The following is a 27122-nucleotide window of genomic DNA, read 5'->3' as shown; positions in this document are numbered from 1 at the left end:
TAAACCACTGAGCTTCTTGGCCTTGCTGATCAGAAGGTCGGCAGTTCGAATCCCCGCAATGGAGTGAGCTCCAGTTGCTCTGTCCCAGCTCCTGCCAACCGAGCAGTTCGAAAGCGCACCAGTGCAAGTAGCTAAATAGGTACCGCTGCAGCGGGAAGGTAAACAGCATTTTCATGCGCTCTGGCTTCCGTCATGGTGTTCCGTGCACCAGAAGCAGTTTAGTCATGCTGGCCACATGACCCTGTCTGTGGACAAATGCCAGCTCCCTCATCCTGAAGCGAGATGAGCACCACACCCCATAGTCCCCTTTGACTGGACTTAACCATCCAGGGGACTTTTACCTTTACCTTTACCTTTACCTTTACCCCAGATTATATTAGGAAGTACCGTATTTTTCGCCCTATAGGACGCACCGTCCCATAAGGCGCACCTAGTTTTTTTGGGGGGGAAATAAAGGGAAAAAAAATATTTTCCCCCCAGGCACGGGGCTGGGGCGGGGGAGGCCCGAGCTTCCCCCGACCCCAGTCCCCAAACAGGCAGCTCTCTGCAAGCCATGGGAGCCCAGGGCTGGCTCCCGCCGCTTGCGGAGAGGTCCGCGAAGCCTGGACGCGCTGAGCTCAGCGCGCGCAGGCTTCGGCATGCAAGCAACTTTCCGCAAGCAGCGGGAGCGCTCCCGCCACTTGAGGAGAGGTCCGCGAAGCCTGGAGAGTGAGAGGGGTCTGTGCGCACCGACCCCTCTCGCTCTCCAGGCTTCAGCGAAAGCCTGCATTCGCCCCATAGGACGCACCCAGATTTCCCCTTCATTTTTTGAGGGGAAAAAGTGTGTCCTATAGGGCGAAAAATACGGTAATCTACAATACATGTATCATTATTATTTAGTAAAGAAGGCTTGCTCCACATCTTTCATGAGTGGAACCTCTATTCCTCCTTTTCCTTATGTCAGGAATGGGGAAGCTGTGGTTTTCCTGGGGTATGTGGACTACAACTTGGCAATTGGCACATGCTGAGAAGCACCCTTTGGTATGGATGGAGGAGCCACGGGCCTCCAGATACACTTGGACTCCAGTTCCCATCATTCTTGGCATTTGGCCATGCTGGCCAGGGCTGATAAGTCCAAGTGCCATCTGGAAGCCCATCATAGCTCCTTCATTCATACCAAAGGGTGTCTCTCAAAATGGAGCTCTTCTCTCTACGATGGAGTCCCTTGACTCTACTTCTACTTCCAAATTTGATATCTAGGCTCAATATCTGCTAAAATCTTCTTTTCCATCCTTTAGAGTCTTTCCTGTTAAGATCGTCTTCCTCAGTTAGACTTGCTGTGCATCCTCTCAGAGATGGCCTCACTTTGCAGGTGGCTGTGGGAGGAAGGAAGATTTGAGAAACTTGTCCTCTAGAACGTTCTCAAGTTAAATTTGTGGTGATATCCTTTCGAGAGGCTTGCTATATTCTGGAGGTAAACTCTCTGGGAGGTTTATGTAAGAACGTGCAGCCTCAGGCAGATGGAGACTGAGGCTGGGTGCATTGTGTGAAGTAGCTAACATGAATATGATGAAATAAATGCTAAAGCTACCTTCTGATTGTTAAATAATTGAAACATCAATTATACTGAAGAAATCAGATATCTGTCCTCACTGGTATATCTAACAAACTTATCCAAGACTGTCCCCTAACTATGGTCTGAGTCTAAAACCTTTCACGCTGGGTCCTCCAGCAAAGCATAAAATAAAAAGCACAGAAACTCAAACCATTTTTTATAAAATGTGGCAATCTTGACTTCCCATGGTATTTCTGAAAACTCTGGGAAAGTCTTATTAAAAAGCACTAAAAGTCAGCAAATATTGTTCCATTGGATTATTGGTACCTGTATCATAGCTTTAGATTTGAAATGTTTGCTCATAGCCTTCAGCAAATACACATTTCTATGCCAAACTGTACAGAAAAGGGCAAAAAGAAAGAACACCAGGGTAAGTATTTTGTTTCTGATGACTGATATATAGCTGGAAGCCTACATATGGTATTCTGGATTGGAGATTCTGGATGAAATACAAAGACCTTCCTATTTTCACTGAAAAAAGAAAAAAGGCCAGACTTTCCTTTGTGAAAGTCTGGTGAAATATTTTCCGGTATGTCTTTGGGAGTGATCTTTGTTTGAACTTTCCTGAAGGAACTCTGGTGTGTGTGTGTGTGTGTGTGTGTGTGTGTGTGTGTTAATGAGGAGAGGCAAGAGACCCTTCAAACTTATGAAAACTACTTTTTTTTTTACTAGAATTCCAAGATCCACCAACTGGAGCCTGGTGCAAAAGAAATAAAACCTGCCCAACAACAAATATTCACCTATACAGTGGTACTTCGGGTTAAGTACTTAATTCGTTCTGGAGGTCTGTACATAACCTGAAACTGTTCTTAACCTGAAGCACCACTTTAGCTAATGGGGCCTCCAGCTGCCACCGCATTGCCGGAGCATGATTTCTGTCCTCATCCTGAAGCAAAGTTCTTAACCCGAGGTACTATTTCTGGGTTAGTGGAGTCTGTACCTTGAAGCGTATGTAACCTGAAGCGTATGTAACCCGAGGTACCACTGTACAATCAGCAACTTAGCACATACTCAAAGATATGTTCCTCTTCACTGATCCTGCAGATTCAATAACAACTGACTTTGCCAAACCCATTATTTGGGTTTCACAATTTGATGGCTGCTTTGGAAATGTCTTCTGGAAACTGCTGTCTGCACTCCTGACTCTCTCTTGCTTAGGGCTTGTTCACATTTCCACCAGTTTTGGCTTTGCCCTGCTGCTTGTCCCAGGAAAAACCCGCCCTTTAGCACTAAATCAGAACAAAAGGCAATTTTGTGGAAAATGTGATTGCTATTGGTTCCGATTCAGTGTTAAATGATGGGTTTTTCTGGGGAAAAGTGACTGGGCAAACGGAGATGTGATTAAGCCAAAGTTCCAGCCACATCTACAAGGTTGCTACATCATTAATTAATACTGTGATACTGTAGCTATTGCCATAGACTTTCGATCCCCGTGAAGTGTTTGGCAGAGGGTGTTTGTTGTACAAGGGTTTCACTATAGGACTTCCAGAGCTCCTCCCCCTTTCCAGTGACAAGAAAAAGTAGAGTAAATGGCGCGCATGCACACACACATTATAGTTTAAAATACAAAGAAATACATCAGTAAAAACAAAGAATCAATCAACAGCATCAATAAAACAGAGGAGTGCAATGTATGTTATGAGCCAAGCTTGCACCTTCTGAACAGCCCTTTGCTGGGGGAGGGGGGGCAGGGATTGCAGGATAGGTGATATTACTGAGAAGGCCCACTAATATAATTCATACACTACAGCAGAGGTTCCCAAAATGAGGTCCATTGACCACCAGGGACCCACAAGCTTCATTCAGGCCCCCAGTGATGACTTCGGTATCTAGCACAGTGCACTAGAAATGCTAAAAAAGAGGCAAAAAAGTGGTCTGCCGAGACCTCCAATAATTGGTCTGTAGAGTTTAGGAGTCACTGTACTACTGAGTTCATATATGCACAAGTGTTGACAAACAGCATGAAATACAGCTGGTCTTTTAATGGGAGGGGGAGCGGTGCTGTTTCGTTTTTTTGGATTTGCAGCCAAGTCTTCAGCAGGACTTTCTTTTTCTGTTGTGACTCTAGTTGATTATTGTTCGCTTTCATCAGGTTAATTTGCCTGTTCCCTCCCTCCCCCGCATATGGCTGAAAGACATAATTTGAACATTTTACATAGACGGAAGAGGAAATGTAGAAGGCAGCAATCTGACAGTATTTAAATGCAGGGGATTTTGTTGTTGTGACTACATTTACTTTTTCTTTATAAAACAAAAGGTAACGCAGGCCTGAAGAAACTGGTGAGCTGGCATGCCAAATGCAGCATGCATTCGAGCATGTCAGATGCATGACAACGCCTCACCCTTTGCTTTTGCATTCCCAGAAAGGTAGCAAACCCAGTATTTTGAATGAGTCTTTGGGTCACGTTGGCTTGCTGGGCCACAGGCTGTGCAGGCCAGCCTGCTCAAAAACGCTTCTGAACACATCTTTTAATAGGTTTTTCACCCATCCAATGCAAGACTGGGAGGTGGGAAGGAACGAAGAGATCACAGGTGGGGAATCTCAGCCCCAGAGGGTGAACGTAGCTTTCCAGGGATTTATAGAATTCAGTCCAGGCTATACCACTCCAGGCTACAGTCCCCTTTGGCCCTGGAGCCTCCTCTAGTTATTTAACCTGACTAGACTGTGTCCCTGATCTGTGATAATAGCTCTTGATTGCTTGGATAGAGAATGAAGAATTGTGTCTGTTGGGCCACACCCACTGTTGCTGCGCCCGCCATTGGTTTGCAGATCTGAGATTCATGAGTGTGAAGGGCTGTGGCTGCGTGGCAGAGAATCCATTGCCAGCATCTCTAGATTGGCCAGAGCCTTGCCTAAAACCCTGCAGAGCCATTGCCAGTAAATGTAGACAATGACTGGGCTAAATGGACCAGTGGTCTGACTCAACCTAAGCCAGGCTCCTGTGTTTCTATGTGTGGCAGCTTTGATAGATGTGTGCCTCTTGGGGGTCAGTTTACATATTATGGTTGCCCTGTGGAAGCTTTTCAGGTAGTTCCAAGTACAGTAGTACCTTGGTTCCCGAACGCCTTGGGAGTCGAACGTTCCGGCTCCCGAACGACCAAAAAACAGAAGTGAGTGTTCGGTTTTCGAATGTTCTTTTGTAAGCCGAACGTCTGATGGGGTTTTTGTGGCTTCCGATTGGCTGTAGGAGCTTCCTGCAGCCAACTGGAAGCCGCATTTTGGTTTCCAAATGTTTTGGAAGTCGAATGGACTTCCAAAATGGATTCCGTTCAACTTCTGAGGCACAACTGTACTCTCTAAGGCCAAACAAAGGGGAAACAAGTGGAGGAAAAGGTCCAAAATATTATATTGCTGCCCCACAAATTTTGGAAGCAAGAGATTTCTTCAATGGGACAATCCTCCTTAACAGTTTGGTAAAGGAGGAAGCTAGAGTACTATATTTTTGCAGGTTGCTGATGAGGAAGTTTGTTATTTTCCAGAGTGTGTTGGGCAACAATAAAATACTTCAGGCATTTTGTCTCTGACTCATTGCTCCAAATACTGTCACTGCTTTGTAAGTTTACCACATAACTTAGGTTTTTTTCTTCATGCTGCTGAAACCGTTTCATTTTGGACAACAGTGGTGTGAGGAAAACTCCAGCTTGTATGGTATAAGGAACTGGAGATATAAAGCAGTGAGTGGAGTACCATTCATGTAACATGGCTTCCCCTTCTTCTACTTTTCCGGCGAACTGTAAAAATCTGCTCTGGAGAATCCCATAGCCCATTTTGAGGGTGTACAATGAGAGGTTACTGGGGGTAGGAGGGGACGTTCCATTGCACAAGTGCAACAGCTTCATTGGATACAACTCATAATATGTATTCTATTGTCTTAGTCTGGTTTTATTTTGCTATGTCTTTGTTTGCATATTGTAATATCGAATTCACCCTGGACTCTAGAGATGGGTAAGGGTAAGAAGGAAGATAAACAAACATTTTCTGCCTTGTATTTGCTTGCGCTTGATTAAACAATGTCTCTCTTTCATTATGGCAAGCGGGAATCTCCCGTGATGTACTTTTTGAGGTCTCTTGCTCCAGGTACATGGTGAAACAATGTGTTCTTTTATTGTTTTGTTTAGTTTTACAGAATTTTTGGATCCATTCCAGAGAGTTATTCAGCCAGAAGAGATCTGGCTCTATAAAAACCCTTTGGTTGAATCTGACAACATACCTACACGCCTCATGTTTGTAAGTACTAGAGATTTAATGATTGTTTGATGGCTGTGTGAGGCTTGTTTGATGACTGTGTGTTAGCTAAAGCGAAACTGGAAATGAGTGCATTTTTAACAGAACAGTTATGTTCATAGGCTGCAGTGAGAACATAAATGGAACATGATATTATTTGCATGTTGGGGTGAAGTACAGTATGACATTTCTTTAAGCCACCCTGTCACAAATTCTGATTGATTGATGTTCTCATTTTATAAATTGTTGACTGCCAGTCAAATTAGGTTTGTTCAGTTTATATATCACTCCCTCTCCAGAAGTTCCAAAACTGATTTACAGCCAAAGTGTGTGTGTGTGTGTGTGTGTGTTTTACAAGAGCATTATTTAAAATAGATTTAACCATACAATCATTGGTGCTGTTCAGATGCCCAGGAAATAGAAAAATGCCTGCTTGCAACCGAAATGGTTGGTGCCAGTTTGCTTTCCCTGTGTCAGGTAAACATGGATCCCAAAGCATTTTAAGTATTGATGTAATAGTGGTTGTAAATCAAAGCAGACTTCTGGAACTCAAATGGTTGCTGCTAAACACCCATCTCTTGTTCAATATCCACCACATCTCCTCCCCAACTTGTCAGTTTCATCATTGCCATCTACGCTTCCTTGGAAGAGTGAGAGGAAAAAAGCATCCTTGCAGCAGTTAGCCTGATGGTCTGTCTAGCCTACTGTTCTGATCTTTTCCCAGTGCAGATGGCAGTAGAGTAATTCTAACACGGATTGGGCCAGAATGCTAGAGGGTTCCCTGCTTTTCTTCATGGACTCTGTGCCATCATGCTATCTGGCTTTCCAGGCAATATTACCAAGTCAGTTTGGTGTCTTAAGGCTGGAGGACCTTGCTGTGTACTGCAAATCTGTTTGCTGAGGGAGATGACAGCCCATATTGTATGCACCACATGCATTTGCCATGTGAGATGTGGGACTGCCATAAGTTCAGCGCCAGCCAGTAGGCCTGAAGTATATAATTGTTTTCAGCACCAGTGGATGTATTGAGCAGGCAGGCTAGCTTTTATTTTTTTTTTTGGTTCGACATTGCTCAGAGAAGTTCTGCAACATGGATTCAGTCCTCTGGATTCCTACTGAAAAGGAACAGAAGTATTCTGTGCTCCTTAACCTTTCATGAGGTGCATGCATAGCTGAGGTTGCTGCAAAGGATATACATGCAGGGCCAGCCCTACCATTAGGCAGAGTGAGGTGATTACCTCAGGTAGAATATATGCCAGGGACAGCCCTATAGCCATTCATCCTGAATCACCACTCATTCTGTTCTGTTAGAGATCAGAGCTGAGTGCACCATGTAGCACTCTCCTCACCCAAAAAACACCATAGCCTGTATGGACAAGATCCTGTCACCAGCACTGAAGTAATATTGAACTGCCAATCATGTTGTCTTCTGTACACAGAATGGCTGGCACTATCTTGTCCTTTACCTCAGATGGCCAAATGTTTGAGGTCAGCTCTGCATGCATATGTTTTTTTCATGGCACTTCTCTCTTTAACAAGCACAAGTTGTCAACTGGGAAAAGATTAGGCCTGTATTTGGGCCAAGCCCTCCTAATACATAGTATGCCCCTCACTTCTGGCATGGGCCATAAGTATTTTGTACTTGGGTGTCATAGATAGGTATGAATCTACTCTCTGATTGGAGAGGGAGGTAAAATCTTGCAAATTCTGTATACTGACGTGTTGTTCTGCACTTCAGGAGCAAAACATGGCTTCCTTTCATTTCATAGCAGTAAGGCTGCCCAGTTGTCCACTGACTTTTTTGTTTAAAAGGAAAAGGGGGGGGGGATGTTTCAGTTCAGCAGTGACCTATTAAAAATATTATCCAGGAAAAATATTATCCAGGTGGCCCTAAATGAAAATCAATATTTTTCAGCACACACATTAAATCTTATCTGATAGTGGGTTTTCCTGAAGTAATGAGAGGGCATGAAGTGCTTTTCTGGAAGGTTTGTACAGCTCTGTATCTTTCAGCTGCCAGGATAGATAATGAATGTGCTTGAATTTAAGAAGGTCTTGCCCATGAAAGCAACCATTATCCAGGAAAATGTCACTGGCAGGACAGAAAACATTACCTGGAATTATATAGAGGAGATCTCATCTAGGCTTATCTTATGGATTTTATTCTGAGGAGAGATAATAACTTGTAAAAGACAAACAATTAGCATTGGCTTTTGAAGTGGGGTGGGGAGTACAGAAGAATGTTTTAGAGTTGCACACCATAGCATTGTATTTATAATTACATTTTATGGGTGTGCATATACACAAAGTACTCTTATTCATTATGCTATTATGAGTTGGTTGCTGTCAGGGCTAGAACTGACCTTGGAGTTAGAAGAAGAAGAGAAGAAGAGTTTGGATTTGATATCCCGCTTTATCACTACCCGAAGGAGTCTCAAAGCGGCTAACATTCTCCTTTCCCTTCCTCCCCCACAACACACACTCTGTGAGGTGAGTGGGGCTGAGAGACTTCAGAGAAGTGTGACTAGCCCAAGGTCACCCAGCAGCTGCATCTGGAGGAGCAGGGAACCGAACCCGGTTCACCAGATTACGAGTCCACCGCTCTTAACCACTACACCACATTAGGCGACCTTAGGTGGCTAATTTCTAAAGATGGGGCTTTGCTATAGCAGTTAATGGAGGGGACAAGCATGCAGGGATCTCTGTTGCTGGAAAATAGCATAGTTAAGACAAAGGACAGCAAATCTGATACTATGTAAGGAAAGGAAAGGAAGATATGTAGGGGAAAGATTTAAGGTAGCTTACCATTGATTGCTTTAACTGATCTGATTTTTAATATTTCTATGCCCCTCAGATGAGTCCCAAAGTGGCTTAGAAACAATAAATAATAATAACAAAATGGAACATCACAAATACAGCATAAAACATATAGAGTAACAGATCATCAGTGAAACAATTGCAATTTATAAAATTCTGTTAACAAAGTAACAACTAAAAAAAATAAGCTGAATGTCACAATCACAATTAAAGCAAAAGTCATGCCATACGATTAACGAGTCAACGAGTCAACACAGCATTTACAATCTATAGAACAGTATTAACAACATCAACAAAATAGCAACCAAAAGATAAACTAAGCACTGTTGAGTTCATACACCCACTGGAGGGGGAGGATTTTTGAGTGGGAAAACTTCAGGGGGAAGTATTGAACCTGCTGCTCTCAACAACTTGGCAGTGTTGCTCTACAAATACATTTCATTTTAAAAAAGGGGGGGGGGAGAAAACAGGGAGCTCTAATCATGTCCCGCATAAAGGGAAGCCCGTCAAAATTATCAGGACTGTTATGTGCTCCAGACAAATTGGCAGCCCATCCCCACATGGCTTCTTCTTTTCTTTAATGAAGGAAAAGCACCTGGACAGCCAACCACAGATCTACTGCAATAATGTGTAGTTCAGCCCTCAGGCAGTTTAAAGAACAACAGAGGGAAATGTTCTGTGAATTCCCACATACATTAATAGGAACTCAGGAAAGGGCATTGTGCATGATTGCCGGTGGCTAGGAGACCTGTTTTAACCTGCTTGGAATATCTTTTGAGCAGCTTTCTTTATTGCAAGGGCAGCTCCACACTTCACGTTCCTGAGGTCATCTTCACAAATCATGGTTGCTGCCGGAAATGCTGGTGTTACTAGTCTCATATGCATGCACATTCTAGGTATGTGCAGCAATCACACGATTAGCCTTGTATCTGTAGTGTTCTATTATTATTATTTACTGGATTTATATACCGCCCTATACCTGGAGCGGTTCTACAGCCCAATCTGTTTCAAATCTGCTCTGTGTCATTCCAATTTGATTTGTTATTTGGGTCCCAGTCAGATTGGTTAAATCCAAAGCTCTATTTTGGCCCTGTTGGCTATAATGTGGAATCTTAAAAAGGCTATAACTTTTCCCTCTTTACACATAAGTGGTTGACATTTGCTTGCAAAGGAACCCTTCCTGAGTGGATTGTGCCAGACAAATTTCAAACAAATTTATCAAGGCATTTATGTGTTGGTGTTTTGTATTTTAAAAAAGACTTAGCCTCTTCTATTTTCTGCCAGAATTGGATGCTCTCTGAAGGAATGAAGCCTGCCAAATTTCAGAAAAATATGTGGCAGCGATTTCCCTGCAAGGGCAGACTTTTACCATTTGAGGATGAGAAAATAGCAGACACATCCCCTCTCTTTTGGGCAATCATTTTGAAAACTGGGGACATGAGGGAACATTCATACATGGTGCCTGGGTACCAAAGCCACAAAAGTCTGGAGAAATAGGTCCACTGGCTATTGTGCTCAGTGATTTCACCTTTGCAGTAAAAAATCCCTGAAAAGTTAGGGGTTTTTTTTCCTCATCATTCTTCCTGGAAGCACCCTCCATGAAGAAAAAACAAAGTGCTATGATTTTGTTTGTAAGAAAAAGAAGGAAAAAAAAGAATGATTGGGGGGGAAAGCAGGTCACCCCCATAGTTTAACCCAACCACTTTTGTTCTGCTTTCGCAGCCAAAATTATAAGGAGGAGGATCTGTGTGTTTCCTTCAGCATCCCTCCCCTAAATAACTTTGATTGGAGTTCACTGGGAGAATAATTCACTGTGATTAAAAGGTAGACCTGCTTGTCAAAACAAACGACCCAACTTTTTCTTTCTTGACTGCTTGACATTTCCCTAGTCAGCTTCATTTCATTTCTCAGGAAAGCAAAGTAAGGCAGTGGGTAGGGAGCTGAGAGTTTGACTTTATGTACAAAAAAGAAGGGAAAGGCAGCAGAGTCTCTCAGAAGTTCGGGAACTCCCTGATCCACCTCGGCACGCCTTGTTAACATGGATCACCTCACGTTATTCATACAAACACACAGAGCTGATGCCACACTGCTAGTATATGCAGCTCAAAATCCAATCTCAATTATATACACAAACACAGGTTGCTTAAAGATTTATAGCATTAAAAAAATATGATTTATAGCCATTGTGGAAAAGCTAACTCACCAAATGCATTTATCCAAGGGATAATCAAAGACAGGCTCATTTGTCTGAATGTGGTACAACACAATTCTTTATACAAATAAGAGACCGAAGAGGCAGAAGTTTCTTCCCCCTTAACAGCCTGCAAACATTTGGAATAATAATAATATTTTTTAAAAAAGATGCACGCACATGTATCTATGAGGTTCTCATGTGTCATGTTGAATATGGTAACTGGATGGTAAACACAGGTGCAACCTTGTGATGTGTGGAGCCTACATAATTGCAGCAAATGAGAAGGCTTCCAGAACTTATGTATAAGGAAAGTCTTATACATGCTTATCTGGGAGTAAGTCCTATTAAATGCAATGAGACTTCCTTCAGAGTAAACATACATAGAATTTCACTGTAAGTCTTGTTCCAACTAATTGGGCCTTTTGAATTTAGACTTACATTTTATATCGTAATCCCATCTCAAGACAAAAATAATCCTTTCTGTGAGAGTGGCAGGAAGAAGTTGAAATGATGAATGGTAGCAGTGTCCCAGCACTAATGAAGCTTGTGAGGTTTGTGATAAGAGTGATGGAAGCTGTGGGCAGTGGTATATTTCACAGCAGACAAGGCCACGTGAATTTCCACTTACCAGACCTCTGGACAGGAACACTGTCAATTCTTGGAGAACTGAGCCCAAGTAGAAACCCCCCCCACACATCATGCCATTGCACAGAAACATTGTGGCTAAAAAGCAAAAATCTCTAATCCCTTTGTTAACAAGGAACAGAACATAAGACAATCCTGCTGGATCAGGCCAGTGGCCCATCTAGTCCAACATCCTGTTCTCACAGTAGCCAACCAGATACTTGTGGGAAATGAACAAGCAGGATTTGAATGCCAGAGCACTCTGCCCTTCTGTGGTTTCTGGCAACTAGTCTATATGCTTCTTGAAACTCTCAAAGAACGCTTAATAGGTCAGTGAGAAAGGACTTGCGCTTACAGAAACCATGCTGGCCCTGCTTCAGCAATACTTGTTCTTCTTGAACATGCCTTGATAATTTTATCTTTTATAATGCTTTCTATCAGATTTTCCCAGAAGAGAAGTTAAGTTAAAGGTAAAGGGTAAAGGGACCCCTGACCATTAGGTCCAGTTGTGGCCGACTCTGGGGTTGCGACGCTCATCTTGCTTTATTGGCCGAGGGAGCCGGCGTACAACTTCCGGGTCATGTGGCCAGCATGACTAAGCCGCTTCTGGAGAACCACAGCAGCACACGGAAATGGCTTTTACCTTCCCGCTGGAGTGGTACCTATTTATCTACTTGCACTTTGAGGTGCTTTCGAACTGTTAGGTTGGCAGGAGCAGGGACCGAGCAATGGGAGCTCACCCCGTTGTGGGGATTTGAACCACTAGCCTTCTGATTGGCAAGTGGTTTAACCCACAGCGCCACCCACGTCCCAGAAGTTAAGTTAGCTGCTCTTAAGTTTCCCATATCTCCTCTGGATCCCCTTTTTATTAATTGGTGTTACATTGGCCAGTTCTCAGCTATACAGACTGATCTTGAGGACAGGTTACATATTTTCATTAGAAAATCAGCAATTTCAAATTTGAGTTTTTAAAGAATGGATGCCATCTGGATCTGGTGTTTGGTGATTTTTAATTTTGTCTATTAGGCCGAGAACATCATCTCTTGTCACCACCATTTCCCTCAGTTGCTCAGACTCCCTTCCTGCAAAAGTTAGTTCAGACACTGGGATCTGCGCTATATCTTCCATTGTGAAGGCACATGCAAAGGATTCATTCAGCTTCTCCACAATCTCCTTATTCTCCTTTAGCATAACTTTGACTTCCTTTCCATTAGAGGATCCAGCCCCTCCCTAGTCAGCCTTCTGCTATTAATGTATTTAAAGAATTGTTTTATTGTTGGTTTTTTAGCATTCCTTATAGTCTGCTTACTCCCCTCCCCCAAAGTAATAACTACCTGACTCTGCCAGTTAATTACACTGGCATCCTAGTGGTAACAGGGACAACAACATGGTTGCTTTTAAAAACAACAACAACACTAGGTTGCATTTTTGTATATCACTAACATGAAAACCTATTCAAAGCAATATGAACTGCCTTGACATCCTTGTGCAAACTTTGCTTTGTCTATGGCAGCAAGGGATTCCTTGCTTCTTAGGAGAATGCAAAAACCATACAGGCTAGTTTACTGTTTAACTTTGCAACAATATTTTTATAGTATACTATCTATCGGAATAGATCCTGATGCTGCAAACATTTAGATGCATTACATACCAGGCAGTAAACCCACACATCAGGGATGCATGGAAGCTCATGCTCAAGCCTAAGGAGGCTGCTGATTTCATTTCTGTCTGCAGTTCCTTATCCACACCAAATACCACTCTGCCTCATGCTTTCCAGCTTGTGTTGGGAGGAAACCAACCATGATCCTTGCCTTAGAGTTTATCCAAACCCAACAGACAACAAAATGTAGCCAATGTTCGTTCTTGGCTTACTGAATCTGGTTTGTTGGAGGGAAACAAATCATGTTTCCTGGGTTGGACATACTACTTAACCAGGGATCATGGCTTATTTCTCCCTGGTGTGATTGGGAAGTAGTGCAAGTACCCAGTTTGGTGTGCTCATGGGAAACCATTAACTATGGTTTACCATGACGTACAAACTGGACTGTCATGTACACAGAGAGATTCCACACATTTGGGGCTTACAAACAGTGTAGCTATTTCTGGGAAACACTCCTGATCTGCAATTTAGTAATCTGTCCTCTTTTAGCTCTTAGTTTCCATTTTAAAAGCTGACACATTTTAAGTAGGGCTCCAAGCGATTTATATATCAGTTAAGATTGAGAACTAAGCCTCTGATTTTTTAATATTTTTTTTAAAGCATGTGTGCTATTTGGCTACAGATAGTGATCATGCAGCTTTGCTCTAATCTAGGGAACTCGCCAGAGATAATTCAGCCAGATCATCTAAATGAAGCTAACTGGAAATTATTAATTCCATGGGACTGATGGAGAGAAGATGCAGTAACAAATGATGCCTTTTTATATCTCTCTCATAGGCCATTTCATTCCTGACACCTCTGGCTGTCATTTTTGTGGTGAAAATCATTCGACGGACAGACAAGACTGAAATTAAGGAAGCTTTTTTAGGTAAACTGAAAATCATATTCTTGCTTTTTTATTTGTTTTTTATCGGAAAGCTATTGCTCTCAGAAAATGTGGGAGGAACATTTTTATTTCTTTCAGGAAGCATGTGTCAGATGTTCTTATACCCTTAAAAGAAAAAGTAAAACAAAAACAACCAACATTTCCTGGGCTTTGTTAGGCAAGAGCTTTTATTCCTCCTGAAACCTGTGTTCATTCCGGCACCTTAAAGTCAGCAGAAATTACTGATAGAGCAGTAAAGAACAGGCAAAGGTGAGAGGAGTGGGCGAAAGCTATGTGGCAGTGGAAGGTTGTGTTAAATAGTGTTTCTTTCTGTCCTTGGGGAGATGAGCAGCGGTGTGCGTGTTTGAATTTCTGCTGCAGCTATTTGGAAGAAGCCTACATTTCTTCTTGTGGTAATTGATCTAAAGAGAAAGAGTGAGAGATTTCTAAACTTTCTAAGCGAGCCTCACACCAAAGCCTTATCATTCAGTCTGCCAGGCAGTTTTAGGCTAAGCCCGGCAACCTTTCCCAGGCCCAGCATCATATATAATAACCAGGCACAGAAAAATTCAAGCCATGGCTTGAAACCTGAAGCTGCAGTGAAGACAAAATAACTTGTACTACACTCTCAAGTCTTTGTTTGCAGCCAACACTCTGTGCTTTTTGAACTGGCTGCCTATGTGACTTTTAGAAGACGTCTGAAGGCACCCTGTTTAGGAAAGTTTTAAATGTCTGATGTTTTACCATGCTTTTAATATTCTGTTGAGAGCCACCCAGAGTCGCATACAAATAATAATAATAATAATAATAATAATAATAATAATAATAATAATTTATTTCAGCAACCTCTGAAAGGCTTAAGGATCCCCACACCTGGTGTGTGCACAAAAAATCCAGGAGTTCACTTAGAGTCCAAATCTTCCTATGTATCCCGAGTTTGAATTAATCTTGGGAATAAAATGGATCTTCCTTTGCAGGTGTCATTTAATTTCAAGGAAGAAAGGATTATACTCTTTCTTTGAAGCCGAATCAGCTATCATGCTAGTGGCATCACCTGTCAAAGTAGCCTGTGGACAATTGGGGACTGGAAAGATCTAGTCACTTCCCACTACACTCCATCAAACCAGTTCTATCCCTCTCTTCTACCCCTTTCCACTCTTTTTTTGCCCAGACCACCAGAGTTACATGTCCCTTCCTATTACATTAGCCTTTTCAGTGGCTTTGCTTTTTAGCAAATCTTTATGGCCTCTCCAAATGCTACACAAGGAAAAAGACACATTTGCTTTGAGCAGTCGCTGAGGACGTACTCTCATGCCACAATTTCAAAGTACCTACTTGAGTCATTTGAAGTGTGAACATAAACAAGAACTGTGGGTGGAAGAGTTCCAATTCCACCACAAAACTATTGGCATCCCCTGCTCATTTACCGTTCATAGTTATTTTCTTCATACCAGCTGCAAAGCTGTTTCATGGAACTTGTTCCTTGGAATGGCACATATTTAATGTCAACTTTGACCCTTCCAGCACTGTAGCCTTCATTACTTGGGTTGTCTACCTCTATTGCAAAAAAGGATACTTTCAATCACGAAAGTGTGAAGTGCCTTGCCACATTCTACACAAGAAAGCTGTTTCTTAGGAGCTGTCCAGCACTTTTCTGCTGGCGCATAAAGCGTGAAATAATGCTATTCATACGGCAACACCTTAATTTAATTCTGGCTCCTCAAACCAGAAGCATCTCAAGGTGATACCACAGACTTGTGCTGCGACATTCTTGCATTTCCAATGAATCCTTTGAGAGGCAAGTAACCCTTAAGAAATGATTGTTCATAAGTTTTCAGGACAATTGAATGACTTCAGATAATTGCTGGATGACCCTGTGCTAACCTAACAGTGTTGCACAGTGCTATGACTCTGCAGAAAGGAACACTGAGTAACAAAGCCCTATAAGTTTGTTAGCAGAGGCCATGCTGTTCTTTAAATAGTATTGCATAAACAGGCCCTTTTATACTAGGCGAAATAACTTGTTGAGCAAGAACTCCACTGGAATACCATGACAAGTGAGAAGCCACACATATTTTGCTCAAAGATGGGGAATACTAAGCTATTTGTGAGCTTTTCTCTCATACTAGCACTGGTTCTCTCATTCATGCCACTAGATATGCAAGATTCCAGGTGTAGTTAGTTCAAAATATACCTAAGTCTCACTGTGTGGCCTTTTAAAATCATCACCTTGAATTAGAGAGCCATCATGAGATTTTAAAACAGGCACCCCCAAACTCGGCCCTCCAGATGTTTTGGGACTACAACTCCCATCACCCCTAGCTAATAGGACCAGTGGTCAGGGATGATGGGAATCAAAACATCTGCCTGTTTTAAAACAAAACACCAGACCTCATGGAGCAAGTCTCACCTCAGTGATCTATCTCAAAATATTGCAGGATGCTTTTTAATCAAAGCCACAAGGCAGTTGCGGAGAAGCTTTCTTTCACTTTTAAGGATCTGTAGGTCTCAGCAAATGAGGCCTTACAAATAGCGGGGGAGAGAAGGCAAGCAAAATGCAAGGGAGATCGTGAAACATACAGGAAACTGAATGCAGATTTCCAAAGAATAGCAAGGAGAGACAAGAAGACCTTCTTAAACAAGCAATGCAAAGAAATAGAGGAAAGCAATAGAATGGGAAGAACCAGAGATCTGTTCAAGAAAATTGGAGATATGAAAGGAACATTTCGTACAAAGATTTCCATAATAAAGGACAAAAGTGGAAAGGACCTAACAGAAGCAGAAGACATCAAGAAGAGGTGGCAAGAATACACAGAGGAATTATACCAGAAAGAAACGGATGTCTCATATACCCCAGGTAGTGTGGTTGCTGACCTTGAGCCAGACATCCTGGAGAGTGAAGTCAAATGGGCCTTAGAAAGCACTGCAAATAACAAGGCCAGTGGAAGTGATGGTATTCCAGCTGAACTATTTAAAATTTTAAAAGATGATGCTGTTAAGGTGCTACACTCAATATGCCAGCAAGTTTGGAAAACTCAGCAGTGGCCAGAAGATTGGAGAAGATCAGTCTACATCCCAATCCCAAAGAAGGGCAGTGCCAAAGAATGCTCCAACTATCGCACAATTGCACTAATTTCTCACGCTAGCAAGGTTATGCTTAAAATTCTACAAGGAAGGCTCAAGCAGTATGTGGACCGAGAACTCCCAGAAGTGCAAGCTGGATTTAGAAGAGGCAGAGGAACCAGAGACCAAATTGCAAATATGCGCTGGATTATGGAGAAAGCTAGAGAGTTCCAGAAAGACATTTACTTCTGCTTCATTGACTATGCAAAAGCCTTTGACTGTGTCGACCATGGCAAACTATGGCAAGTTCTTAAAGAAATGGGAGTGCCTGATCACCTCATCTGTCTCCTGAGAAATCTCTATGTGGGACAAGAAGCTACAGTTAGAACTGGATATGGAACAACTGACTGGTTCAAAATTGGGAAAGGAGTACGACAAGGCTGCATTTTGTCTCCCTGCTTATTTAACTTATATGCAGAATTCATCATGCGAAAGGCTGGGCTGGATGAATCCCTAGCCGGAATTAAGATTGCCGGAAGAAATATCAACAACCTCAGATATGCAGATGACACAACCTTGATGGCAGAAAGTGAGGAGGAATTAAAGAACCTTTTATTGAGGGTGAAAGAGGAGAGTGCAAAATATGGTCTGAAGCTCAACATCAAAAAAACGAAGATCATGGCTACTGGTCCCATCACCTCCTGGCAAATAGAAGGGGAAGAAATGGAGGCAGTGAGAGATTTTACTTTCTTGGGCTCCATGATCACTGCAGATGGTGACAGCAGCCACGAAATTAAAAGACGCCTGCTTCTTGGGAGAAGGGCAATGACAGGCCTAGACAGCATCTTGAGAAGTAGAGACATCACCTTGCCAACAAAGGTCCGTATAGTTAAAGCTATGGTTTTCCCAGTAGTGATGTATGGAAGTGAGAGCTGGACCATAAAGAAGGCTGATCGCCGAAGAATTGATGCTTTTGAATTATGGTGCTGGAGGAGACTCTTGAGAGTCCCATGGACTGCAAGAAGATCAAACCTCTCCATTCTTAAGGAAATCAGCCCTGAGTGCTCACTGGAAGGACAGATTGTGAAGCTGAGGCTCCAGTACTTTGGCCACCTCATGAGAAGAGAAGACTCCCTGGAGAAGACCCTGATGTTGGGAAAGATGGAGGGCACAAGGAGAAGGGGGCGACAGAGGACGAGATGGTTGGATAGTGTTTTCGAGGTTACCAGCATGAGTCTGACCAAGCTGCGGGGGGCAGTGGAGGACAGGAGTGCCTGGCGTTCTCTGGTCCATGGGGTCACGAAGAGTCGGACACGACTAAACGACTAAACAACAACAACAAGGTCTCAGCACTTGGCAGTTTTCTGTATAACTTTTCTGGATGCTAATGAACTGACCAACATCCCCTGCCTGTGCTTTTGGTTGGACAGAAGATTCTTAGATGCTCTTTTGCTATCGGTTGTTGCTTCTTTGATTGTTGGCTTCCTGGGACCCATATGCTTTCTCCTGTCCACTTTCCTCTTATCTCCTTGACTCAGTACAGGGCTGACCTTCCCAGTGTAACTTTGGAATCACAACCCAGCTTCCTAATTGGTTAGTAGTGTTACTTTATTTAGATATTTATAAACCATGTTTTTATAGGAAAGCTAGCAAGGTGATATGCAACCTGAAAACATGGCACAAGAACAGTAACATGTTGATAAAAGCTTGTTGGAGAAACAATGAGACTTTTAAAGACCTGCTAAGCAGTACAGTGTTTAAAAGATGAGAAAGCATGGATGACTCCTGCCATACCTCTGTTGGTAAGGCATTTGACAGTTACACTAAAGGCTCAGTCCCTGTTAAAGGCTGACCAAACCTCAGGAGTGGGGGGGACTACCCAACGTACCCCAGAAGAAGATCTCTTATTGAGGTAGAGCTTAAGAAATCAGGAGCCTTATGGGCTCCATCAGTGCTATATCTGTAATTGGAGCCCACCACAAAACCATCTATCTCACCAATAAAGAGGCAACTTTAAGACACAAACCCACGATGCAAGAAAACCAAGGAGAATTGGGTATTTGAGTTGTATCTACTGTAAGCCATACTCAGAGGAGATCTACTAAAATTACTAACTTGCCCATTGATTTTAGCGTGAGTTCTCTGAGAATAGCCTGTATAAAATATTTTAGATTGTAAACCACCCTGTGATTTTTGAAGGAAGGGTGACACACACACACACACGTTTTGAATATTTACAAGCTATGAGTTAACCTTACTGAAGACTCTTATTTCAATCTATTTCTGAGTTCTCAACATATTGAACACTTAAAATGTATGGTTGGAATTCAACATCATGCTAAGGAGATTGTTCCCTCGGTGTAAGCATTTCTGCTTGCCAGGAGGGATGATCTCCTCTCTCTATTCTGAGGGTTCTTCTGACCTTCTTGAACAGATTTGGGGAGGGAATGTGGACAGGAGAGGGGTGGAATATCCTGTTGCACTAGTGCAACAACTGACTTGAATCTGGCTCTATATGCTGTGGTTCTGGGTTATTATGTTCTTGTTTCATTTTGTTTTTTAGCTGTTTCCTTGGCTCTTGCTTTGAATGGAGTCTGCACAAACACTATTAAATTAATTGTGGGGAGGTAAGTCCTGGAATATTCCAACTGTTGACTTGAGTTTTGCTAACTGTCAAGTAACCATGAACGCTTTTGAATGGAAATGGTAATCAGGAAGTTTACATAAATAAAAGTTAGTACAAAGGTAGTGTAATGATTGCAGCACCTGTCCTTGTAGAATAGGAAACTGCTATATAAAGGATGGAGATACTAATGGCTTGTTCTAATAGTTCTGCTATTCTTTAGAAAAATCTAGTATGTGTGGGCTCAGTAACACATCTGAAGGTATTAATCTTCTGTACCTGAAATCGTTCATTGTGCATAAGCAGGAATAATGCAGTCCCCTTATGAAACAGTATTCATATCCAGTATTCCTTCTTCCAGTAACTACCTCCCATGAACCTTTTTTTCATATGGCCAGTGTGGAATCACAACAATTGTTTTAAATGCCCAATAGAATGAACAATATAAATGGAGTTATAGTTACAGGTAGGTAGCCGTGTTGGTCTGCTGTAGTTGAAACAAAATAAAAAATTCCTTCCAGTAGCACCTTGGAGACCAACTAAGTATGTTATTGGTATGAGCTTTCATGTGCATGCACACTTCTTCGGAGGTGCAGGTACTCAGATAGAAGCTATAAAAAACAATCTGGCAGCCAGAGTTCCACCCCCACCCTCGCATTTTATAGTCCTTGAAAATAAAATCTCATGAAAATAAGTTTCAGCAACAAGCTCATAGCCACACTGAAAGATTATGGAAAGTTACTGTGGAATGGACTGGACATAGATTTCTTCCTAGAAGAGCATTAGGCTTTTTTTTTTTTTTTTTTTTTTTGCAAAATAACTAGTAGCAAGAACATAAAAGGTCAAAGAGGAAGTGTCACTTAAATGATGGTTAAGAGGAATGTAATTTGAATAGTTAACAACTGCCTCACAGAGAATGTGCAGAGGGAATTGTGGCACATTGCTTGGTCAATATACAAAATTTTAAGCAGGGAAATATGCATTAATCAATTGAATTTTGTATATTCTCTTGTCATTATGCATAATCCCCAACAGGCCTTTTGGGATTATTGATATGTATAATATCAGATAGAGGGCCTGATGTCAAGCTCTGTGCTTCTCACAGTTATTTTTCATTCAACACTTGCTGCATCAATATATCGTAACTCAGCTTTGGGGAACCTTGGCTGTCTAGATCCACCTTCTCCAACCTGATGTGCCTCTAAACTTTTTTGGACCACAACTCCATCAGCATAGCCAGTGGTCAGGGATGGTGGGAGCTGTAGTCCAAAATATCTGGAGGACACCACTTGTAGAAAGCAGCTCTAGATAATGCTGGACTACAACTCCCAATAGGCCTCACCACTGACCAGGGCCATAGGTTCCTCATCTTTGTTTTAATGGAATCTTACTCTCTTCCTTCTCTCTGGTGTTTGAAAAGGGGGCATCACTTGGAAACCGTAGGCTTGGTTTGTTTTCCTTACATTAGCTTCTCAGGGTTACTCAGTTTGAATGGATCAGGGATGTGGTGGCCAGCGGGCTGGGAAGACCCATGACATTCATCCATGGTTTTGCATCAGTTTGTCAACATCATGAGCAATAGGAGGGTGTGGTGTTTTCTTCACCACTTCTCTGCCCATGAATTTTGATAATGTGCACTCCAGTGATTCATTAGGAGTTGGGAAGATAAAAGCTTAGCTTGCTGAAGATCTTTAATATTTATGAACAATTGTCCCCTGCCTTAATGTTTCTTCATTCTTGTGTCTGTGAGATACTTACTGTTTCTATAAATTGTTGTTTACATATTCAGCTTTCTCTGGTGTCTCTTATAAAATAGTGAATTTTGGGGGGAGGGGAAGGATCCATAATAATTTTTAGGTTCACACCAGTCTGTCTCTCTCTCTTTTAGATTTGTTTCATCAGCTGAAATCTCTGTCAGCCTTAAAAGAAAGTCTTATAATAATCTGGAATTTAGTTGTGCTTTCTGCATGACATATGGGCCCATACTACAATTTTCTCCATTTCACCCTCACACACAGTTCTAGGCTTTTCAGAGATGAAGAAACTGAGGGCCCCAGAGATTGTGTTGGACTACAGCTTTCTCATTCCTGACTGCTGGTCATGCTGGATGAGGGTAATGAAAGCTGAAGTCTGGCAGTGTCTGTGTTGGTTTGGTAAAAGGGAAAATAGATATGATAGAATAAAAGGTGAATTCCTGGATGCCTAGATCCAGGTTTGGGGCAAGTACTCTCTGGTGAGAACCCCAGCAGAGATTTAAAATAACAAAACATGAAACAAAATAAAGTGTGAAAATATAAGACCTTTAAAATATCACATTCTAAATTGCTTCCAAAGTTATTCACTTCCCTTAGCATAGAAAGAGACCACACATTTGGTAAGTTAGAAATGGTTTACTTACAAACTCTTCAAAGGTCAGATTCAGGTGCTACTGCATACAGCAGCAAGAAAAGACAGTCAGCTTTACTTAGGTTCCAAAAGTCGTAAATGCTTCTAAATCATTTGTATAAAAACACAAAGATGGTTTGCTTAAGCCATACTGTCTAAGCTTGGATGATCTACAGGTAGTTTAGACTTCCTTACTGGTAGGAAAGAGAGAGAACAAAGTGTTTAGTAACTCTTCCTCCCAAAGTGAGAAGTTGTGACCTAGCAAAGCCTGGCGGGACTGCTTACTCTATGGTCTTAACGCCTTCATGCATTAATCAGAGTTAAGCTTGTTGGCTATATGAGGCTAGATAAATCCTACATTCTGGAGGACTACAGGTTCCCTTTCCCTGATATATATAGTAAATGTACTATCCAGTTAATTTTCTAAAGAAACTGCTCTGCACTCTGAGGCTCATCTATTTCTTTACCAACACTATGTAGTAGGCTGTTAGAATTCCTAACAACTTTCATGGCCAGAGTACTCTAGATTAAATCACCAAGTAAATTGATTTCCTGCAGCACCCTTGCTCAACAGAAAAGAGGAGGAAATGTACTCCCTCAGTGTAAACAGTCAGTTTAATGTAATCATCACTTTGAGGTTTTACTAATGGCTGCTCTTTCATTTCAAATGTCCATGGTGTTCCTTGCAGACCTCGTCCCGATTTCTTTTACCGCTGCTTTCCAGATGGAGACATGAAGTCTAACATGGACTGCACAGGTGATCCAGATGTGGTCTCCGAAGGCAGGAAAAGCTTTCCAAGTATCCATTCTTCCTGTAAGTTCATCCCAAAGTAGCTCCACGTTTTTGCTCACCTCTTTCTTTCTTTTTTGCCTTTATTTCTCCTGAGGGTTCAAGAGTGATTTGAGATGGAAGGAATGTCCAGGGCTGCAAGTTAAAAAGAAATGTTTTGGGTCTAAAGGACCAGCAAATGTTCTTCAGTACTGGATATTGGGATTGTGAGTGGTGGCAGCAAAATCAGGACAGTTTGAGCATACTGGCGGAAGCACCAGTTTGGCTCTGCCAATCTGAACTGTCACAACCTTGCTACTGTGCTTCCCCACTATCCTAGTATACAGCAGCAAAGCCTCTCCTTGGGAGGCCAGGTTCAGAACTCTGCCCTTCTCTACCAGGTGCTCCTGAGAATGGCCTGCCAGCTACTTCACCCATCCCTGTTTTTTGGAAGGCCATGAGTTTTTCGAACCTTGATAGGCCATCATACATGGCTAGTGAGCTGCATTCAGTACGTTGCACCGCAAGTTGTTCAGGCTTGGTTTACAAGATAAGTAACTGTATAAATTTAAATGAGGAAATAAATGATGTGTTGGAGGAAGTGCAGCCTTTGTGACTGTCATCTCTCTTGGCAGTCTTTTGTTCAGCACCTGTCATTTCTGTTGGGATACTGTTGTTGTGTTGTTGTTTTTTAAAGGAAGAAAGAAACTTACATAAAAAACTACTGCAGGTAGATGCACCAGTAACACACACCCAGCAAATTATGTACAGAAGAATGCAAAAGAACACTGTCATTGTGTACGCAGAGCTGTCAAGCATTCATGGAGAGTGGCAGCTACTCAAGTGCATTGCATTTGAATGAATAAGTAATCTGCTTTGCGAAAATTGCTGAAAGATTAGCAGTGTTGTTAGAGAAGTGGCTGTAAAATTATATGCATGCTTTTGATGGAGTTTGATCTGAGACGCCCCTTTCCAAAATATATAGGATCTCTTGAAGAAGCAGTTGTCAGTAACTGACCATGCATGTGTAAAGTTGACTTTGGACAAACCAGTATCTCCCTAATGGTTTCCACTAGGGCATGTCTGGGCCCTCCAGAGATGGATTAATGCTGAAGCAGGAAAAGAGGGGGTGAACCTGTGAATTTGTGAAACACATGCCAGGCGGGAGATGGAAGTGAGAGGGTTGGTCTTATTTGTAGCCAGTTAATTCAACAGAATGGCATTCTGCTAATATATGTTGTGTTGTCATAGGGAACCTCAGGCCTGGGTGCTGAAGGTGGCCTGCTAAATCTATCAATCCTTCATGATTCTTCCCAGGCCTTCCCCCTCCTCAGGCCACATTTCCCACTTGCCTGCTAAACACTCTTCTCAAATGCTTTTTCCCTGACTGGAAGGTGCTCTTTCACCCTTAATAATGCCTCTTGCTTGCCTGGATGGAGGATTGAGAGAGATGTGCATGTGCAGAACCTTCTGGCTTTTGCATAGTTGAAACATAGCCTACTATAGAAAAAAATAGTGTACTTTGTCCCTGTCCACTATTGGAATGTGGCACCCTTAAATTAAGGTTACCAGATTTTTTTCAATGAATCCGGGGACACTTTTCAACTTCAATGGATTTGGTACGGGGACTGATTTGTAAATCCTGGGACTGTCCCTGGGAAACGGGGACATCTGGTAACCTTACCTTAAATCTGTCAGTGAGGGAATGTGGCCCTCAGATTGAAAATGATTCCCCACTCTTGTTGTCAACGCCATTCAAGGTTAGTTCAACAAATTTTCACCAGCATCTGTTGCATTTGGAAATATTGCAAAAACAACAACAACACAACCCTTCTTTTGCTGGTTTTCATTTTTTTTAGAGTAGGGTTTTTTTAAAATGTAGCTGGCTCTCTCCGAAAAGAATGGCAGTTGCCATGATTAATGCATGGTGAGTCTCTTGAAAGGAGAATTAAAAGCAGTCTCTTATGATTAAATATAACCCCCCCCCCAGCCCAGGTTTGTCTGAACATGGGAAGGAAATTGTAGATGAAGCTAACATGTCACACGCTATGAGTAAAGAAGACCAGTTGAAAGCAGATTATCTTCTTAGTTCATAATATCAAATTCTTGCTATGTGAGGTTCCCTTTTCTTGACGGTGTTCAGCAAGGATTGGATTGGCATGTTTGACACATTACATAACATTTCCCACCTTGGTCCTAGAGCCAGATCATGCATTACCTTCTCCGGTTCTTTCGAATATTTAACAGCTGAAGTGAGAAAGCTGCATAACGCCAGAAGAAGGAATCCAATGAGCACCTCAACAAAAGGGTCATGTAGTGAGATTAGAAATCCATTACCGTGGAAGCCCAAGAAAATGCCTTCTAGGCTTTTTTCCTTCCAAATAAATGGATTGTGATTCAGGGGAGGAGGAAGAGCCAGGGGACAGATTTTCACTTCAAAGTTGGCCTTGAGTTCTGCTCTGTGATCACATGCTAAGAAGAAAGTGCTGCATTTGGGTTCAGCATTATAGTGCCTGCAAAACTTGCTCACTCTACCTGACGTGGAAGTCCTGGCCTCCACTCACATGAACTCCATTGCAATCTATCTCACTGCCTGTCTTTATGACATGCTTTTGGATAGTAACAGAATGTTGGCGAATATTTTGTGATTTTCCTCTCCCCGTTATGCCTTGGAGAGGTTCCTACTGAAAGCAAAACAAGACAAATCTCACATCTTAAAGAGGGAGGGAAAATTGCTGAATAGTTTGCTTTCACATAAATCTGCAGTCCATTCTCTTGTGTACATCTAGTCCTAGATCTGCCAGACTTAAAAAAACCAAAACCCTCTGCTGTCTTTCCACTTTATTAATGAGCAAGTGTGATAGCTGAACATCCAATAAGCAACAACATATTCTTACCACCAATGATGGTAGGGTCAAAACATGCTTTAAATCATACAATTTGCTCTTGGCATCAAATGAGGGTGATTTCTTTGCAGGCTGATTATGTCAGTGCTAAAATGGGGACTGTTTGATATGTCAGCCTGTCCTGGTATTATTCTTATTCCAGGATGTATTGCTGAGTGTTTCTCTTTATATACCTCCTTTTTCGCTGGGAGAAGCTGGATGTTGCTCGGATGTATGTCAGCCTGTCCTTGTATTACAGTGGTGCCTCGCAAGACGAAATTAATTCATTCCGTGAGTTTTTTCGTCTTGCGATTTTTTTGTCTTGCGAAGCATGGACTTTGGAAAAGCTTCAAAAATCACCAAAGTCTTCAAAAACCTCAAAAAAGGCTACCACACCGCGTGCTATGAGTTGCTCCTTAAAGTGAATGCACGGTTTTAAGAAAAAGGAAACAAACTTGCAAGACAAAGGAAACAAACTTGCAAGACGTTTTCGTCTTGCGAAGCAAGCCCATAGGGAAATCCGTCTTGCGAAGCAATTCAAAAAATGAAAAACTCTTTCGTTTTGCGAGTTTTTCGTCTTACGAGGCATTTGTCTTGCGAGGTACCACTGTATTCTTATTCCAGGAAGTATTGCTGAGTGTTTCTCTTTATATAATAGTAATGATAAAAAATTATTATTTATACCCCGCCCATCCTTTTTTTGCTGGGAGAAGCCTGGATGTTCCTCAGATGTACAGGAAGACAATTAGTGGAGTAGCCCCTGAAATAAACTGATGAACAGAAGTTGACAAAAGTGTGTGGTTCATGAAGAAAGGCCTTATTTTGTGCTCTGTCAGTCTTTTTATAGATGCTGGTGTCTGTTCAGCTGGCTGCAAAACAAAATTAAATGAGAGAGCAGAGGAATACAAAAAGAGGCTCTCAGTCTTCCAAAACATACTGCTTGTTTACAGAGATGTTGATTGCCTATCAGTTTCTTAAGAGCAAAGGACTGAACATAGTGATTAAGAACATGAGCCTTGCATGCCCCTATTCAAATGTCAGAACAGCCATGGAGTTATTGGGTGACAAGCCACTTATTTCTCAGTCTCTTCTCCCCTATCTTCAAAATGGTGTTAATATTAATAATACTGATTTCCCTTACAGAGCCATAAAGATCGTTCTCAGCATGCATGTACAGTGGTACCTCGGGTTACATACGCTTCAGGTTACAGACTCCGCTAACCCAGAAACAGTGCTTCAGGTTAAGAACTTTGCTTCAGGATAAGAACAGAAATCGGGCTCCGGCAGCACAGCGGCAGCAGGAGGCCCCATTAGCTAAAGTAGTGCTTCAGGTTAAGAACAGTTTCAGGTTAAGAATGGACCTCTGGGACCAATTAAGTACTTAACCTGAGGTACTACTGTAATGTGCTTGAGTACTC

The 27122-nt window shown here is 42.1% G+C and overlaps 1 protein-coding gene across 2 annotated transcripts in view; it reads left to right on the top strand.

Moving 5' to 3' along the window:
- The window catches only part of PLPP4 (phospholipid phosphatase 4), a 92500-nt gene that overhangs the window by 25856 nt on the left and 39522 nt on the right, over nt 1-27122 (top strand). For both annotated transcript variants that reach the window (XM_079976777.1, XM_079976778.1), the window contains exons 2-5: nt 5714-5822; nt 13892-13982; nt 19606-19669; nt 22740-22864. In XM_079976777.1, coding sequence (XP_079832903.1) covers nt 5714-5822; nt 13892-13982; nt 19606-19669; nt 22740-22864 — 389 coding nt within the window. The remainder of the gene's footprint in view (nt 1-5713; nt 5823-13891; nt 13983-19605; nt 19670-22739; nt 22865-27122) is intronic.

This window comes from Podarcis cretensis (genome assembly GCF_951804945.1).
Source record: "Podarcis cretensis genome assembly, chromosome: 5".
In the NCBI taxonomy this organism is placed as follows: Eukaryota; Metazoa; Chordata; class Lepidosauria; order Squamata; family Lacertidae; genus Podarcis; species Podarcis cretensis.
This window is presented reverse-complemented; position numbering and strand designations above follow the sequence as displayed.